The sequence below is a fragment of the Prenolepis imparis genome, unplaced genomic scaffold (genome assembly GCF_030444845.1).
Source record: "Prenolepis imparis isolate NDT839.2.m4 unplaced genomic scaffold, iyPreImpa1.0 SCAF_7, whole genome shotgun sequence".
Taxonomy (NCBI): domain Eukaryota; kingdom Metazoa; phylum Arthropoda; class Insecta; order Hymenoptera; family Formicidae; genus Prenolepis; species Prenolepis imparis.
Genome location: NW_028141165.1, coordinates 13,562,065 through 13,582,805, shown reverse-complemented (window position 1 = coordinate 13,582,805; position 20,741 = coordinate 13,562,065). Strand labels below are relative to the sequence as shown.

General features: G+C 37.8%; 1 protein-coding gene across 2 annotated transcripts in view; it reads left to right on the top strand.

Annotated features, from left to right (window-relative positions):
* LOC145938275 (uncharacterized) overlaps positions 1-19,001 on the top strand; it is a 65,183-nt gene extending 46,182 nt beyond the window's left edge. For both annotated transcript variants that reach the window (XM_083041767.1, XM_083041766.1), the window contains exons 6-10: positions 9,472-9,533; positions 9,617-9,740; positions 10,618-10,774; positions 12,343-13,051; positions 13,297-19,001. In XM_083041767.1, the coding sequence (XP_082897893.1) occupies positions 9,472-9,533; positions 9,617-9,740; positions 10,618-10,774; positions 12,343-13,051; positions 13,297-17,337 (5,093 nt within the window). In that variant the 3' untranslated portion in view covers positions 17,338-19,001. The remainder of the gene's footprint in view (positions 1-9,471; positions 9,534-9,616; positions 9,741-10,617; positions 10,775-12,342; positions 13,052-13,296) is intronic.
* Positions 19,002-20,741: the final 1,740 nt, after the last annotated feature.

Sequence of the window (20,741 nt, the reverse complement as noted above, 5' to 3'; positions counted from 1 at the left end):
AACCTTCTTGTTTTTCTTGTTTACTATCATGCCTCGGTTTTGTAACGATTCACTTCGTAGACCATCTGTTCATCCTATACTTTCATTTTCGTCAATCTTATTTTACTCTTTTTCTATTTATACTCTCTGATAAATGATTCGTAATTTTTCCACACAACATTCTTAGAAAACAAAATTAAATAAGTCGTTAAAAAATCGGCCTGATTTATATATAGGTACATCTTAATTTTTTAAACACGCTATACTTTTTACAAATTATTATATATTAATTCTATTTAATTATTTATTTGTATTTAATGTTTATGATGTTTACCATTTGTTATTAATAAAGAAATTTTGTGAAATCTTCTTGTTTGTTTGAAACAAATAATTCCCATAGTGACGCAAATACTACTTTGCAAATAAGAAGCACAGCAACTAGTGAGCAACTCACGCGGAAATGGAGCAATCTTCGACAGCCTTCATTAACATCTTAATTGGATAAACGATTTTGTCTAGGACGCCTTCGCGGCGATTTCCAATTTCGACAGCTTCCGGGTACAAGAGCCTTCCCTCGTGCATTTAACAATGTTATAAATTTTAACCGCAATAATCTTTCTCATTATTTTCAAAGCACGTTTGTTTGTATTAAGATCATTTTATATCGTAAATATAATTTCGTTGAAATAAAGAAGATTGTCGTGCGAAATTTTGCACAAATGCAACGACACATTCTCACTTCGAGAGATCGAAATTATTTTTAACAAAACATTTATATATTCATTATAAATTTTAATAAATATTTCGCACATCTGACATCTGAACACAGTTGAAAAATTTGTGTTAAATTTAACAAATATCACATGTCCCAAACGGTCCACAGAAATTTTTGTGTCAATTTAACATAATACGGGTATGTTAAATGATGACACGAATATTGTGTTAATATTTTAACATAAAATAAATGCAAACTTCAAGTAAACTTAAAATAAATTTTGTGTTAAATTAACATAGTTTTAATGTAAAAATTAACTAAAAAAATTGTTAATTTAACATTTTATCATCCCCACTTATATTATAAAGTAAAATTAACATTTTTTCTGTAAATTTTAACAGATAAATCTTGTCACTAATAATATCGAACATATTTATTGTGTAAAATTAAAAGTAAATACACATTGTGTTATTTTTACACTTTTTTTCAGTTATTTTAATAATTTAACATTTGAGTTCAATTAACACAACAGCAATATGTTAATTTAACACATGAATGTGTTAAATATTTAACACAAAAATTTTAACGGGGACCGTTTTTAACAAGAAAACACAAATTTTCCAACTGTGAATACATTTTTAACAAACGCGTAAATTATTCTTTCTCTTTATCTTATCGATTTATATGAAATTATAATCGTAATCTCCTTTCTTTTCAAATCTGGAACATTTCAAAATTATGCATCTCGCGTGCCGATCTTTTCGTAAGAAGATTCACGACGTATAATTATTCAATCAACATCCGCGTTGCGATCGGTTGATTTCCCGGATCAGTTTTTTCAAGTACCTTCTCGCGTGATGAAGGCTCATCACGGAGCTCGTGGATCATTGATGAAATTGATGTAATATCGCGACCTGCGGCAATAAAATCGCGTCAAATTATTTATTATTATAATAATACAATTTATCGAAAAAAATACATAGTACTCATTATATGTAGAAAATGACGGAATAATTAATTTAATAATATTCTCGTCGAAATCCGGAATAACTGGAAACAAATTTAATTGATCGCCGCTCTTTTCCGTGCGCGATTTGAAAATTCAACATTAAATCTTCCGACACAGTTTCGAATAAAATTTCAAAATGAAATTTTATTCGATCAAAGTCCGATGTAAATTTCGTTAATTAAATACAGAACGCGCAAAATTTATTTTAATTTGACATCTGACTAAAGATCGATAATCTTGAGCTGCACTGTTGCACACGAGAGAAAACATCTGATTTTGTGCGTCGATACACATCTGTAAATTACGCCGGAGGATCGGAGTATCGACGTAAAGACGATCTATGAGCTCGCGGAAGGTGAAAGGTGCTCTTCTTACGCGATTCCGCAATACGTCGACGTGCCCTTTCGGGCTGTAATAAAATCGCGGGGGTCACATCAACGGCGCTTCCTCGTCCGTGTCATTCTCAAGGTAGCCAGAGATCGTGTAGATGCGAAGAGCACTTGTGCGATTGGAGTGAATGAGTTATAAATGGATGAAGATAGTGGTAAGTACACTGTGATGTAACGTTATTAAATTTTGATGAAGAGTAATCGACGAAAAAATAATAAAGATATATACACATATATATATATATATATATATATATATATATATATATATAACATAATATAATTTTTTATTTAATATTAAAATCCTGTCTTAGGCTTTTAAGGTAATTAGAGATATAAATCAAGCTGTTTGAGTACACGAAGCTGCAGACACCGTGGATAAATTATATGGCGTAATACTTTTAAACTTAATGGATGGTGGTAGGTGCAACCTAGGATGGAACTGCGCGTGTTCTCTTTTAAATCTAATTACAAGCAAGTATTAATTAATGAAACGCAACATCGAGTTATACACTATATACCGCGGGTGTCTTAATCGTTTCTCGTATATAATGCCAAGTATTACGGAAAACGTATTTACGCCGTAAATAAAAAGCGCGAATATAAAAACGGGATGACAGGGTAGTAAGATACTCGTGTATAATTGGCCGCGCGTTCGGCATGCGAGCGGGTAATAATTTGATTTTCTTTCATTCGCGATCACAGTAATCAGCGTTAAAGAATGGTTTCCGCGCGCGTGAAAAGTATACGGTTTGGTCGGAGGAAAACTGCGGCATCTCTCATCCCGAGAGATGAGCCGCCGGAGGGGATTGAGCAACGTTCCTACCCGATGGAGTAATCTGCCTGTTGGAGTGACGCTACTGTAACAGTAATATCGTGGTAATGGCAAGAACGGTTAGGTTGCGATAATCGGTACTTTGGTGTACGTCTTCGTCTTCGAGAAAGGGAGGAGGATGATCTCGTAGGGATCGCGCACATACGGTCGCACGAATGAGCTTCGGTTATCCGGTTGTCAATTACGAAATTAAACAAGACGTTGAATGCGAGTTGAAATATTATTATGTAAAATTCTATCTACCTCTGATAACTTGTTGTGCGAACGAACGAGACTTAAAAATAATATTCTCCATCGCTATAAATAAAACGGCGCCGTTCACACTAATGTTAGATTAAGCTAATCTATGTACGATCGAAGTGTTTCTTTACGTCTCCTTGCATATACGAGAGAAAAATTAAGTTTTGCTCGCTTTGATTAACATTTATAATACTTGGGAAATGGTATGAACGTATAATACCAGGTCAATGAGATTGGCTAATATATTCGCGGACGGATGCCGAGACGCATCCGCGATTTATTCCCATGAAGGCGCAATTAATATTCACGGAAAAGAAAGGGAAGGAGCGAGAGCGGAATTAATTATTCTATATGCCGCGAGAAGGGTTGCGGAAGCTCGAGGCGAGATGAATCTCGCGAAACGGCTGCGTCGCCGATTGATTAACCGTTAATTAGCCGCGAATGAGAGCGTATAAATCTGCATTTATATACACACGGAATCGCCGACGCTAACAAAAGATCCAGTATGATCCCCAGCCGCTCTTCGATTCCGCGGAACCGTTTCTCAATACTCGATCGGTCCACGGTTCATTTCGAATACGCTCACTTTCGATTCCTCGCAGATCCCTCGTGGTGGTCGATATTAATTAAGTTGTTCGAGAAGGTAACCTTATGATTTTATTGCTTTGTCTAACGCGATCTCTGCACGCGCGCTACGAGAACAATATTAAATCGACCGTCTCTCTAGTTAATCTGAGAAATTTATCTCACCGTGTTCTCGTATACATACACGATATCAATATTTTATTAATTTTCTTTTATTAATTTATTAATTTTTATTAATTCTTTTATTTTATTAATATTTTTATTAAGTCTTTTATTAATTTTATTAAATTCCTTTTTTTAATTTTCTTTGAAATAAAACTATAATATTATAATTGGCGATCGTTATTTTTCTTAAAACATCTAATTGCATAAGAATTTTATTATATTCATGATAAAATTCCTAAACCCCCTTCGTAATATTAAAAGATATTAAATCTTATTAATATAGAAGACAAAAATAGATATTCACATTTTTCACAGTCCTTTATTATCTTTGTTTAGTCTCAAAAGATTGCTAGTTTATTTAATTATTAAATCGACCGTCTCTCAAGTTAATCTAAGAAATTTATCTCACCGTGTTCTCGTATACATACACGATATCAATATTTTTTAATTTTCTTTTAAATGAAACTATAATAATTGGCGATCGTTATTTTTGTTAAAACATCTAATTGCGTAAGAATTTTATTACCTACATATTCATTCGTAATAAAATTCCTAAACCATTCGTAATATTAAAAGATATTAAATCTTATTAATATAAAAGACAAAAATAGATATTCAGTTGTCTCACAGTCTTTTGCTATCTTCGTTTATTCTCAAACAATTGCTAGTTTATTTAATTATTAAATCGACCGTCTCTCTAGTTAATCTAAGAAATTTATCTCACCGTGTTCTCGTATACATACACGATATCAATATTTTTTAAATTTTCTTTTAAATGAAACTATAATAATTGGCGATCGTTATTTTTGTTAAAACATCTAATTGCGTAAGAATTTTATTACCTACATATTCATTCATAATAAAATTCCTAAACCATTCGTAATATTAAAAGATATTAAATCTTATTAATATAAAAGACAAAAATAGATATTCAGTTGTCTCACAGTCTTTTGCTATCTTTGTTTATTGTCAAATAATTGCTAGTTTATTTAATTATTAAATCGACCGTCTCTCTAGTTAATCTAAGAAATTTATCTCACCGTGTTCTCGTATACATACACGATATCAATATTTTTTAATTTTCTTTTAAATAAAACTATAATAGTTGGCGATCGTTATTTTTCTTAAAACATCTAATTGCATAAGAATTTTATTATCAACATATTCATTCATAATAAAATTCCTAAACCATTCGTAATATTAAAAGATATTAAATCTTATTAATATAAAAGACAAAAATAGATATTCAGTTGTCTCACAGTCTTTTACTATTTTTGTTTATTCTCAAACGATCGCTAGTTTATTTAATTAACAAACTTACTCAGTATAAATCACAGATAATTAAACGTCATCAAAGATCGATAGCAGATGTGATCTCGTATCAAGGGAAGAAACATGGTGTTTTCGCGTCGTCCGATGGATCTTATGAAATGGTCCGCTCATCGAGATCGCTCCGCACGTGGATGCGGAGATAATTTATTGACGAAATCGCGGAGATTGTCAGAGGAATCGCTCGGCGCGCGAAGACGAGCCAAGAGATCTCTGGCGGAGATCTAAATGTCACGAGATTCACACAGGTATTACGCGCTAAGGGTTATATCACTGGCGAACGCTTCTTCTTCGGCAGGTACTCCTCTACGCAGTGCATGTCTATATATGCATACCTTATGTGGTGAGAAAAAAAAGTAAGAAGGCCCGCTTATATATACATATATATCTAGACTTTTACATGTACCGCGCGTTACACGACACGGCGACTATATATATTCGATATTACAAGGGAATCTTTCCTCCTCGGTCGGAGCCGGAGCCAGGGTATGCCATTAAGCGAAAATTGCGATAAACGAAAGCCGGATTGATTATTATTACCGCGCTATAATGCGCCACGTGCTCATATCGCACCGCAGCATCCACACAGCGAAGGTATCGGAAAATAACTTTGATGATGATTAACGACCGTGTGTCGATCGTAACGGTGAAATAAATACGTCATTTTGTGTATGTATTTCCTCGTGAGAAAAATACGTGCTTTCTAAAAATATATGTGTAATTATACTCTATATGAGTTCTCTCCGTATTGATTGATATCGATACGACATCGCGATATAATGTACACACATAAATCATAACAAATCGCTTTTATATCTCTGATCTCTTAAAATCGGATTAATATCTTTACACATGGAATATATTTCTATATTTTATTGCATTTTTTTTTAAATTTCTACATTATATAAATATATGTTTTTTGCTCAGATTGAATATATAATTTAAATAAAAAATCCATTGTTAAATTTAATACAATAATTTAAATAAAAGAACCATTTGCTTTCTTTTCTTCTTTGAAATCATAATATAAATTTCCTTTTTCGTACTTGAATCAAATTTATTAATTTGCAATATTAATACATGCGCATACATTCGTCGAAGACAAAAATTCCTTGACACCAATTCAGAATATCGGCAAGATTATGAAATCGCGATTTTAATGATTTAAACGTTCCAACTTTTCGAATGCCAAGCCGTATCCGAAAATAAAATAGAAGGAGAATCGCGTCGTTCGCTCAATGAAAGCAAAAGTCTATGGACGACTGACTAGATTAGAGCAGAGAAGTCAGAGAGGAACGTTAAGGAGTTTCAAGGAACTTCGTCACAGTCGGCCGAGAGCGCGGTATGCCCCAGGAATTATTTATGAAATTTCGGTTTCTAGCATGGAATTCTGATGTGTGTGTGTGTGTGTGTGTGTGTGTGTATGTGTGTATGTGTGTATGTCTGTGCGGCGACCGCGCTTTCCATTTCTTCCTCCTTTCCCTTTTTAGCTTCTTATACACGAGACGCGTGGATATGTGGATCGATCCATATAACCCTTTCATTCGCAGCATCCGCAAGAGAATCCGTACATAGAGAGAATTTTCTCTTAGAATTTACCCTGAAAATCATGATAATCGTGGGACAATATGGTGTGGAAAGAATTTTAAAAATATGTTTGATTAATTTTACTTTTAGTAAATTTTACTATACTTTTAGTAAAATTAATCAAACATATTTTATATTTTATTGTAATAGATATTATTATTTTTTATTGTGATAAATATTAATCACAGAAATTTTCGTAAAATTCTTTCCATACCATATTGTCCTACGATTACCATGATTTTCAGGCTAAATTCTAAGAGAAAATTCTCTCTGTGTAGATGTACTTTAATTTCTTGTCTATATAAGTCGAAGCATTTAAAAAACAATCCAAGCATAAATTTTATTTAGCGAAGAGCTCGATATAAAATGATAAGTGAGAAAAGAATTTATTGCAAAACAGAGAAAGAGAGTTCTATGTATTATTAAAGACGAATAATTCGCAGCGAATGTGTGAAGAAAATATTTCAAACAATTACAATCATTGAAGAATATCAATGGCAAGAATGATATGTTTAAAGATTTATTTTTTAATTACTTGGCATTACACCAAAAAATTGTGCTCTATCCACAACAAATCAATTGCAGCGAGAAATTAAATTTCATTGAAATCGACAAACTATCACCCGCGTTCGGCCCTTATTAGTTTGTTGAAATTTAAGTTTGATATGCTTCGTGTTTAATAAAATCATCAAACTTCTTCATTGCCATACTCCCGATTCGAACGAAATCGACGAGGATAAATATTCTTTCACCTCGAGAAAGCTATGCAGCATTATTAACGACGTTGGCTGCGGTGAAACTGATGGAAACTAACGTCGCATGACGTCGCGGTCAGACATCGTCTGAACGAAAGGTCAGGATATGTAAAAAATAATTGGCGAAACACCCGACGAGAGAGTATACTACCGTGCCGTTGTTTTTATTTCACGCCGGCTTACATCATTTCTTTCTCTTTCTCTATCCTCTATCTATTCTCGTTTCCCGTTGCCTTTTTTTTATTGAAATTATTACATAATCGAATGTATCGAGATCGAATCGATTTTACAATCCCGTGCGTTAGAATACGAGGAATATATTTTACAAGCGCCACTCTCGGTGAAAGGTCTGTTCGTCTTTGCACACATGCGAATTAAAAGTCGTTCGTAAGTTATCGAGTCCCGATAGGTCTCGACTCGTGTGACAGAAAAGCCTGTGACATATCGCGATCGTATATTGTTACAACGAACACAAACAGGTGCGACTTAACTGTGCTGTAAGATAGCGTTTCATAGTCAAATTGTACAATGGACGCTAAAGACTCGGTGAAAAATAATCGGAAGAAATAATATTTATAAGTGTCATACATATAAACAAGCCTGCATTTAAAATGTATAGACAGTATTGTTAAAATAATTATTTAACATTTGCTATTTTTAATATTTAATACTTGTTGCCAGAAAATAAAATTTATTTTCTTTCTGAAATATCACCGTATATGTATATTTATAAATGTGTTTAATATACTACATTTTTGTGTATGAAGCGTTTAATGAAGCCCCATAAATCAATTATACAGTCGCGTTATATAAAAATGCTTATTGATGGTAAAAAAAATATGGATTGCAATTTAAATATCCAAAGAATTATTAGCGAACTGTAATTGAGAGTACAGAATACAGAGTCAGTTGCGACGAATATAATTTAATCTGACGGTAACAATTAACACCTGTCTGTGGCGCGTGTTAGATAAGCGAGGTGAAAGTTGCCTATATTATAGTATCTTATTACTTTTTGATTACATTTTATCTTGCCATTTTTTCACTACTCATATTTGATGAAACGAGCGTGATGATCATTTTATTGTGATGATGCAAAATATGTTTACTTTTAACTACAAATGTTACTTTTTTTAGCTTTCTCAGATTCAGCCTCGTTTCAAATTAATCTTAATTAATATTTCTTTAATCGCGTTTCATTAATCTTTGCCTGACTTAATGTAATTCTTTTCTTTAGTCTAATTGCGTTTACGTAACGTTACATTTGCGCGAAATTACGTTATACATATCTAACGGTAGCCGCTCGAAATTACAAACTCGAATTTCTGGAGCATTAACCTGTCGTCGATGCGTGACGATAGTTGTGCATAATTATAGCTGTATCTAGTGTAACCGGGGTTCACAGGGGACCCTGCAATGGACCTACGATTGCGCAACCGCATAAATTACTCCTATAAATTACGGCTGCGTCAAATCGAACTCGGTGGCGAGCAGGATTTTATCTTTTGACAGAAAATAATACTTTAATCTCTTTTATTTCACGTCAGTACATATTAATACCGGCTATTATGATCGAATCTTAATATTTCCACGCAAATATAACACGAGAGAACATATATTAAATGAGAGTCGAGCTCTGGAGGAAAATAGAAATATTGACTATAAGAATAGATTCGTGTTGCCATTTTTTACAAAATTTTAAGGTGTTTGATTCTGCAAAAGCAAATTAGAATTTGTTTAAAATTTCCATCCCCATTCAATCTATCTGTTGAAAACTAAAAGTCACTTCGAGCAAATATTCGAAAGAATTCTAAACATTCTTTTTTACTAATCGCGTAATGCAAATTTCTGTTTTCTCATTTCTTTTCTTTTTGCTTTTTCAGTTTTCGTGTTGATCTTCAATCTACATCATGGCCGTTTATTATGCAGCGCGGGGGAACCTGGCGTAAGTCGATGAAATTGATTTAAATAAAATTAGAATGGTTTGCTTAAATTTTTCTCGACTCGCCGAATTTTGGATCTTTCAAGTATCTGGACTTCGACAATCTGCCGGAGACGAACTTCTCGTGCCAAGGAAAAGTGATTGGTGGATACTACGCGGATGTCGAGGCGGGCTGTCAAATGTTTCACGTCTGCACCATCGGCCAGAAAGGTAGTTTCGCATTATAAAGACGAAATCCTCAAAGAAAAATGTCAGACAGAATGTACGAAATAAAAATCTCGATGATAAAGAAATGTTCCCCTTAAACGCTTTAAATTATACAATTCTACGTTCTCCTCTTTTTTCGGCCGAAAAGTAACGAATGTTAATTCCAGTTAAGAAGGTAGACTCGCGTGATATCGGATTCGCGCAGAGATTAATCAGACGGGGGGAGAACGACACCTCGATTCCTGACAAGTCAAAGCCAGACTCTCGGCTTAGGTCAGTAAACGTTTCTAGGCGACCGTGACATTCTCGCCGTAAAGCGATCTCCCGATTACAAAACTTGGAGGGGACCTTCGGCCGGACCTTTCGAAACGATCTACTTATCATCGATACGCGCGCCGACCTTAATTACCTTCGCGCACGCTATTAACTATCGCTTCTAATTTTAATTTACCGGATCCGCGTCCGTGACAAGTCCGGATAGGACTCTAGGCGAGATGCAAAAGGCGCCGACTCCGATCGTTCCTCGGTGATTCGACGTGAACGCTTGACATATAAAACAATTTGCATAATTATCTGTATAAGATAGATTTTATAGACTGGATCGCGACGTGTGTAATTTTGTCTGCAAGTTCAGAGATTAAATATCTGTGAAATAGGTGCGAGACCGTTTTTTCAAAGATAGTTTATTGTATTCCCAGTAGAGACTCGAATAAAATTTCAATTCGTCAAAAAATTACTCAAAGATGCGGCATCTTCCTTTGTAATATGATCAAGTGCGAAGAAACGAATAATAAAATTGTAAAATTGAAATTTAAGCGTCTCGAAATTCGAGCATTCCCGAAAAATGAGACTCCCTTCTTCATCGTGAAACTGATTTCAGACGAGATCATGGATATAAAGTTCCTCTGTCTGAATGGGACCGTCTTCGATCAGGAAACCAGGGTCTGCGAGAGGGTCGACGAGGTCGACTGCAGTAAAAGCGAGCGATTCTACAATCTGAATCTAGAACTCTACGGCAATAACGCCGTGACACTCAGGTAAAAATCCATGTCGCAATCAATCCGCGCGCGCCCTTTCCATTTAAAAAAATTAAGGTTTCCGGTAAATCACACGTGCGTATGCAAGAAAATAAATTGTCAGTGACACACGGGGTTAATGACAATTCGTCAATTCGTGAAAAATAATATCAGCGATATGCCAAGCCGGTCGTTCTAATCTATTATATTTTCCGATTTCGCATTAGAGCGAGTCGTTGCGAGCAGAAACTGACTATCGAATGAAATAAATTCTTGCACACTCTGATTGCTTTACCACTGTCATACAAGATATTCTAACACCATTGCAATTTGCAGCCGACTCAGACATATACTCAAGGGATCAAAGATACATGGACTGTATCTGGTTTAATTTATCTGTAATTTGCATAAAATGTATACAGATGAAATAAAAGATATATAAATTTCTTGGATATAAATAAATAATGAATTTTTTTACTATTATTTAAATAAAAATCTTGTGTTCTTAGAAATTAAATTTAAAATCTTAAAAATACAAGATATTGAAAAGGAATTCTTCCTAAGAGAGAGGAGAGAGAAATCAATTTCAAATTTATCAATAAATTTTAAAATTGAATTCGCGCGAAGTATTACGGAACATCCTGTACACACACATATGATGTAATATCAACTCGTCGCATTTGGAAAAAATTCTCGCTTCGTTTCGTTTATGCAATATAATCCTTAACAAAGCAACAACGCCTAGAGATACAATCGTGTAAATGTTGCGGCGAAAACGGCACGCTTTCAAAGTCCCCTTCAGCATTTCGAGTTGCATATTTTCAATTCGTGCATATATGCATATTTTTCCGGTGAATGCTTATACTTTAGACGAGGTACAAAATTGCCGGCTATAAAAGACATGCGCCATAACTTGGGCATCCATATAAATACTTTACTGGCTTTCCTTCACCGCGGTATCTCAGGAATGCGCCAGAGTCCTCTCCCTCTTCGCGCCGAACGGACGATCATGTATATATATATTTATATATGCAGATAAAAATTGTAACGATTAACTGTCACACGGCGACGAAATTTATACGCTCTTCGACGACTCGCGGCTACTTATTGTTAGTCATTGACGGCCGTCTATTTTTAGCCAAAGTAAATCTCGTTTCCCGCGCGGCTCGCTTTACCCCGCTTGTCTGTCTGCGACTTTACACGGTTAACGTCGTTATTATCATCCGTCAGTGTCGTCCGACGATTAACGGTCATTACCTGGAAGCGGTTATCTCGTAGACGAGCACGGTGCAATCGCACACGCCCGAGTATGCGAGAGGCTCCAGGAATGCGTCGAGATCTCTGCTCGCCGCGACATTCTGGCGCGTCTCTCCGCTAACGATGATGATTTCTTCCCCGATAATTTACGACGAAAACACGCGATAAATGCTCGTAAACAGATCAAGATTCATTTCGCTTTGGTTTCAGAACGCTTGAAATTACGGTCTATAAATCACACGCGGCTTAATTCCTCCGCGAATAACATAACATAACCGGTCTGGTTTTGTAAACCTCTGCTGATCTTTTTCGATTCCCTTCCCCGCTCGCAGTCTGCACGAGAACGACGAGGACGTTGATGATGAGGACGACGATCTTACGGATCACCTGGTGGAGGATCATCAGCAGCCGCGAACGACCTCGGCGCGACCCAGCACGACCTCGACCACCCCTAGTCCCACGACTACGTCCCGACCCAGCAAGCCGTCCACCACTGTCGCGAGCGGTTCCTTCCAACATCCGGCCGGTTATCCGCAGCACTATCAGCCCCAGCCGCCGTTCCCGCAGCTCCACACGAGCCAGTCCAAAGCGCTGTACGACGACAAGAACGGCGGCTACCATCATCAGTACATCTATCACAACGGTGGCGAACGCGTCAACAATCAGGCCACGTCGTATCAGCTGTTTAGCAATCAGGGAGTCAGCTCGACGACGCCGTCCCCGCAGATCCATCCGCAGATCAGGTATAGCTCGACGGTGGGACCATCGTCGCAGATCATTCAACACAACGAACCGTCGACCGTGACGCCTCTGTACGCCACGTCTCCCGCCGCGATACAGACTCTGCTCAGCAATAACGCCAACAGCCCGGCGGCCTTGATCAACCCCATCTTTCACAATCACGGTATCGCGAGTACCACCGAACAGTTCGCCGTGCACAGCAACAATCCGCGCGAGACCATCGACTATCGCGACGAGGATGATCGCGATCACGAAAGCTTAAGGCCACTGGAGCCGATACAGTCGACTAATAAGGGAAAGGTAGAGCATGCATTTCAGTCATTCTCTCTTTGATTTTTGCAAATTAATTTAAATTAAATTTAATGCAGTTTCGATAAAAGTATCCTCAAACACGATATATAATTTAATTTATAATATAATTTAAAAAATCTAATTTATTTAATGCAACGTGAAAGCAACACACATTTTTATATATAACTTTTAGTGAAATTATTAAATAGAAGAGAAAAAAACGAGAGAAAAATTTATTTTACATCTTATTTTAGGTGTCTAAGTTGACGATATCTCTGGTCCCGAGCTTTCAAGAATCGTCTCGCACGGTGGTGCAGACGAAGACGAGTCAAACGTCCCAGCAGAGAATATCCGACAACTTTTTGCCGACGCCTCCAATCGCCGGGGAGACGACCGTGAGGTCGTTTTACCCGACGCCGAGGCCTTCGCCAAAACCTTCGCAATTGGTCACTCACCAGTCGGTTAGCCAACGCATTCACCGGGTGAACTCGCCAGGCGTGACGGTGCCGCAGCTCAAGCCCCATCAGATCACCATAAATCTACCACCACCGGATATCCAGAGAATCGTGCAGAACCCGTCGCCGCTGTTGCCGTCGCAATCGCGGGTGATTGTCACAGCAAAGGCGAGCGTGAGCGACGAGTCCGGCAGACCTCTAAACACCACGCAATTGGTGACATTGCCGTTGCCGACGATACCGGCCAGCTACGATGACTACAAGGAGGGCGACGAGTCGTTCGATCCGTTTTATCGCGACGTTCCGAAAATTCCGAGGAATCGACAGGTCGTGAGAAACACGATGGAGAAGATACGACTCTCGCGTAGAAAACGATCTCACGGTCAGCTCTATCATTTGATCTACGGCGCGGATAGTCAAGACGAGGATTATGAAGAAGCGGCGCGAAAGAGTGAATCGCGTCGGAACCAGGATGAAGCGACGAACGTGGAAGATACGCCCGCCGAGATCAACGTCGGAGATTTCCAGGCTATTAGGGAGAGTCTGATAAAGTTTAGAGATATCCTATTCAACGACGAAGCGGACGAGGATGCTTTTCGCAATAGTGCTGATGAAATTGAAAATACTTCTGAACACGTCGCTAAAGATAGCGGGACTCTCGAGGCGAAAGATATCGAGATAGAGAAGACGGACGTTTTAGAGGATTTAAAGACAGATGCTTCGAGACATTTAACGCTAGATAAAGACCCGGACGAGAAAGAAGAGAATAAAAAATCGAGTCATCAAGATTCGTTTTCAAATTTCGAAGCTAATACTGAAAAGTTATTAGACAAGAAAAAGCATATTAAAAATACGTCAGACTCAGAGTCTAAATCGAAATTCGAAACTAACATTGAATTTGCAACTGCTCGTTCTGAAGAAAATAAATCTCGGACAGATGATCTAGATCTAATAATACATGACAATGACTTTAAGGTGAAAGCTACGAATTCTGACGTTGAGACGTCCAAGACCGACGCTCCTATCGAGATTATTATTGAAGAAGAGAGTAAATCTGCTTTGTACGACAGATCGAAAACTAACGAGAAAATACATGACGAACAACTGGCAGGATATTTGACAAAGGACGAATCGGGCTTCATAAATTCTGACGAAGAGAAACGACTGGAAGTTCCGCAAGAAACAACCGAGCGAGAAAGCGCCAAGGATTCTGGAGAACGAAAATCTGGTTCGAGAAGGAAGGCTTCTCGAGCGAGATCCTCGAGAAGACGCACATCTTCGAGAATGAAGCAGGAAAAAAAGCCGACGAATGTCGAAGTAACAGAGACAATTCAGCAGAAAGAAGAAATAGATGAACCTACTACTATTACTAGTGTCATTACTACTACACCCATTACTACTATGACTCCAGCTATCGTAATGGTCGAGGCGAAAGTTGCGAAGCAAATCGATAGCCACATTTTCGGAGAGTCGGAACCGCAAATTTCGAAAGAGGTGGACGCGAGAGCGGTTGGTCAACGCGACGCAACGCATTCGAAAAGTTTGCGAGACGACGAAAGTTGCGACGTCGAGAAAAATAAGGAGGTCGAGCGATCGTTCGATCACCAAATTATGGAGAAGAGCGCGAGGAATTTAGATGCCGATAAGTCGGAAGAGGCAGAGCAGAAAACCGAATATATTAGTTTAGAAGGTACAAATTTTACCGAGAATCCGCAGAGCGCGGTGGAGATAGAATCGACGGAAGTTACGCGCGTTTCCGAAGAGAAAGAGTCCGACGACGAATTCTTCTCGAAAGAATACGAAACTTCGAACGACTACGACGAAGAAGCTAACGCGAATACAAAAGAGAAAAAGTTCGAGGCGAGCTCGGAAGAGACACCTAACATTTCCTCTCGCGAAGCCGCGATTTCTCGCGAGGACGTTTCGAAACAAGAAGAAGAAGAATCGTCCTCGCGCGAAGACTCAAGCGAGAAGACGAGCACCGATAATTTGAACGAAGAAGAACATTCAAGTACGAAATACAGCGAAGAGGCAATTTACGAGGAATCGAGCGAGTATCCGGACACGACTATAGAATCGTCCGCGGAAAATTCGCGCGACACCAGCATCCAGGAGGATTACAAGGAAAGCACCGAGGAATATACAACGTCCGTTGATTACACGAGTTCCGAGGAGTATAATGATTCTCAGGAAGATATTACGCATTCGACCGAAGACACTGAAGGCAGCACCGAAGGTATCCTAAAATTCACGGACGAGTTACCGAGATCGGATGATGGAGACGACGACGCGGAAAAGGAAACGTCGGTATTTGATGAGCACGATTACGTTGACGACAATTACGAGCCGGAAAATTACAAGGAAATGGAGAGTGCGTCCGAATCGAATGATTCTGAGGAGAAGAAGAACGAAGAGACTGACGGAGAGAAGAGAGACGCGGCGTCGAAAGATCTCGATCTCGATAAGAAGGATCTGGAGACACATTGGATCGACGATGAAGCGGAAACGCAGACGGAACATGCGGAAAAAAGTGTCACGGAAGTTTCAGATCTCGAAAAGGTCACAACTTTAGCCACGACTTTGCCGACCACCACAACAATGTCATCCACCATGATACCCTCGACGAGTACAACGACTACAACCACGACTACAACCACGACTACAACCACGACTACCCCTCGACCGACGACTACTACTGCTCGTTCCACGTCACCGAAAATGTTCAAGCCCATCGGGAACAGGAGGATTTACGCTTATAATCTTCCGACGACGACTCCGGTCCCGGTCGTGATTAAATCGAGGCTGGGCTTGTTTAATCCCAAACCGGCGAAACCGCCCAAGTCCTACAACGAGTTGGCGCCGAAGCCGGTGATCAGGAAGCTCGCTTTGACGCGCAAATCTACCGATACCACTGCGATTATTACTACGGAGACATTGAACACGAAAAATCCGATAGACACTACGACGGAGCCTCTAACAACAATGACGACGATGGCAGTGATGGCGACGACGGAGTCTGGCAGAAGCGAGGAAAACGTTCTCGAGAGTAAGCTGGAAACGAATGAACCTATATCTGCCGATTCTCCCGCGAAGAGCGATCGGACAAACAAGGAGGATCAACTTTCGAGCCCGACCGAGCAACATTCCCCCGTCAATTCTTCAAAAAATGCCGATCCACAGATCGAGACTTCCACCCTCCATCTCTTGTCTAGACTGACCACCCTTGCGTCTCCTGTCGAGCAGACAACGATAGAAACGGAAACTGAACCGCAGGTCGATATCTCCGTGTCGACCTCTCTACCCTTGACGACGTTGCTTCTTGAGAAGTCGAACATCGAGTCAATCGGCGAGACGAGCACCGATAAGTACCCTGAAGAAGTGAAGACCACGACGACTTCCGCCAAAGTCTATCAACAGTACGTCACAGAACCTCCTTCGGGCCTCGCCGAACATCCGACATCGGTTTCGACGATTCCGACTTCGACGATTCCGACCTCGACGATTCTGACCTCGACGATTTCGACCTCGACGACCGTCCATCCGAAAGCTGAAGACGCCGATCCAGGCCCGAGGACGGAATCCGCGATCCATAGACCGAGCAGCCGAAAGTTCGCGGGATCGCGGAAACACGCGAGCTTCAATTGCCTGGAGAAGGAGATGTATCGGTTCTACGGCGACGCCAGGGACTGCCGACTGTTCCATTATTGCTCGCCCGGCTTCACCGCGCGGCAGGTGCTGGATTTCCGGTTCGTGTGCGAGGAGGGCACCGCGTTCGACGAGGAGACGCAGACCTGCCGTCACCAAGTGCGTAATCGCAAGTGCCGGAATCGATTCTGGTGAGAGCGATCCTTCCCGTCCCTCGTTGTTTCCTCGACTCGCTCGACCTCGTTGATTTTGGTAATTCGTGAATCCTCCATAGGACTCTCCGTAGTTTATTTATGACTCTTTTTTTAACGCGCAGTACACGTAAGCGTACCCCGAAGAGGGGAGGCAGTCGTCTCCTCTCCTCTTCTCCTAAGCCCATTGCCATAGCGCCTCGCGCTGGATTCACACTTATTAAAGTTAACTTTGATTCGGTCGGCTCGCGACCGCCGATCGGATCAAGCGAGAAACGAGGAAGTGCAGCTGATGCGCTGCGGATTTCGTGCGCGCACTTGAAACAAAAACGCACGACACTGTTAGCGTTAAGTTAGAGAAAGAGCGAAGAATCGGTTCCTACGTTGTTCTCGAGACGCGAGGGAGAGACTTTTAAGCGAAGTAGTTCTTTTTCCTTTTAACTCTTCACGCGATTGATGCAAAAACGCGTGAGAATTTTTAAACACGTTGCCGAATATTGCCGAACAAACTACGCCACGATTACTCTCGTTACTCCTCGCTCATATATTATATATACTATATACGTAGCGCGATATTTATATTAACATTTTTGGGAAGCAGTCGCTCTTTTTGATCAAAGAAATCATTTTTTATTCAATATCGAGAGATAAAATATTAAATATATATTTTTGATAAAATGTACGCGCCTCTGCATCCTGGCCTTTGACCAAGATCAACTCTCGTGATGGATCGATGATACTCACACATCAGAATGTGTGCATATAAAAATGTGTGAAAATATTTTTAATTAAAATATCTTCATACAGAGTATCATTCATTTTGATAAGCATTTTATATACAATTTTCTTTTATATATGCAACTAATTTTTTTATAAGAAATTTTTTCTATAAAATTTTATATTGTATATATAATTAATACTATTTTAATTGTCGCGTGTAATAAAATGTGCCTACAAATAAAATATCGCAGATATAAATCGCTCATCCTCTCGTTTGTTTCTATTTGTATCAATCCCTCGAATCAATTTCTCGTAGTACCAAAAAGTGCAATAAGGCGTAAAATCGTTGCTCAAACATCTCTTTAGATATGAATCTAGCTCGATTAAATATAGATATCTCGAAGTAACGAGCGTGCAAGACGTAGTCGATTTAACAAATGCGTTAAACAACGCTTTATATGTAAGAAAGCCGAAGAAAGAAAGATTGCAACTTACAATTTGCAATTTTTAATACGCGTGTACTCGATAATATTCATTTTATTATTCGACATGTCCCATAAAAAAAACACACACACACACATACATTGATTACAAATAATTCTCGTAATCTTTCGTACATGCTCTTATAATTTCCTACTATTAATTAACGTGCTTTAATTATGAATAAAAACGAGTGCACCTCAGCCGTAGATAAATATATATTATATATATTTTTTTTTACGGATTTTCTCTCTTTTTTTATTCCAGATCTTTTAGCGATTTAGATAGAATCTAGGAAATTTTTGTACGTGTCGCCAAAATGAGCGTGTGACTCGTTTTAATTATTTTCACCTATGTACATATTGCGTATACGCGCGCATTCCAATGACGTATATTAAAAAAAATTATAGCTATTATATTTTGTAAGCAATTGTACTATGTCAATAATAAATATTCTATACGTACACGTGTGTATATGTATGCGATTCTAATTTATCTTTTATCAATCCTTAAATGGTTCCTACAAGTTGGAGAAAATTTAAAATATTTTCTTCACACGTAATATCTCCTTTCGATTTATCCTTATCGAAGATTTTTTTAGAAATATAACATCAAGTCGAAAGATATAAAAATATTCCCTATCTAAAAAAGGCATGTTAAGTCGATTCTCGAATGTATCGAAGTCATCTCGAAAGTCTCGAAGTGTATTGTTGCCTCTTTTCCGCAATGCTGATTGGCTCTCTGTCGATTTGCGTTGTGTGTAATATTCGTAGCATCGAAAGGCTGTCATCGCGAGAATTAGCAGCTAGCAGTTTGACAGTTAGTCCAAAATAAAATAAAATAATAATATGTTTTAAATAATATGTTATAATACTTTAAACTTGATTAATATTTCCGCGGAAAAGAGGCAACAATACTTACGAGAATCGACTTAATATGTCTTTTTTAGAAAAGAACTAGAACAACACAAGCGCGCCATTCCTCAATTTTATATATAAAAAAGAATGATGTTCTTATATAAAGTTCTTATATAAAGTTTAAACTTGATTAATATTTTTTGACAGAAATCAGATGATTAAAGCATTACATTTTATAAATAATATGTAAATAATATGTTATAATACTTTATCTGCGATTAATATTTTTTGACAGAAATCAGCTGATAGCTGTCATAAATATTAATCGAATTTAAGGAATTATAATATACATTATTTAAAACATATTATTATTTTAAATGTTATAACATATATTCTTATTTTAAAAATTAATTAGCAAATTAACGTTATAATCAGCTGATTTCTGTAACAAAAATATTAATCGAGGATAAGGTATTACAACATATTATTCACAACATATTGCTATTTTAATTTTATAGTTTGCTGAATTTTCCCGATAAACGTTTAAACTTGAAAAGAATAAGGCCTCTATAAAGCCTAGAACATTTTCTGTTCTAGGCTTTATAGAGGCCTTAATCTTTTCAAGTTTATTAAGGCCTGTATAAGACGTAAAACATTTTCTGAAGGCTCATTTTGTAGGTCTTGAAAAGATCTTTAAAATGCGCCCAAAAAAAATGTTCTACGTTTTACACAGGCTTTAATTTTCGCGAAAACCGTTTAGACTTTGATTTCAAAAATTAAGGCTTTGATAAGACCTTTAAAACGTGCTCAAAGATAATGTTGAATGACTTACACAAACCTTAATTTTTTAATTCAAAGATTAAACGTTTTTTGCGAAAATTAAAGCCTGCGTAAATCGTAGAACATTTTATTTGGACATGTTTTAAAAGTCTCTTAAAAGCCTTTTTAAGTTTTTAAAATCAAATTTTAAGAGAAAATACTCTCTGTAAAATATTATTATTTTATTATTTAGTAACATATTTTCATTTTAAAATTTAATTAGCAAATTAACGCATTAATCAGATGATTTCTGTCAAAAAATATTAATCAAGTTTAAACAAACGTTACATAAAAATATCAATCTTTTTCAATAAAATCGAGGAATGGCGCGCGCTTAGTGCGCGCTTGTTAGATCAAAAAGTACGCTGGTATGCCGATGGTACCATCATAATGTGCAGACAATGTACTGTTGAAATATATACAAGATTAATTTTTGGGTCGTTTTAAGATATTGAAAATTAAAATGTTTAAACCGCGGACCCCATACGGCGCACAATTATATTACGTGTATTATATCAAAAAGTTCGTAGGC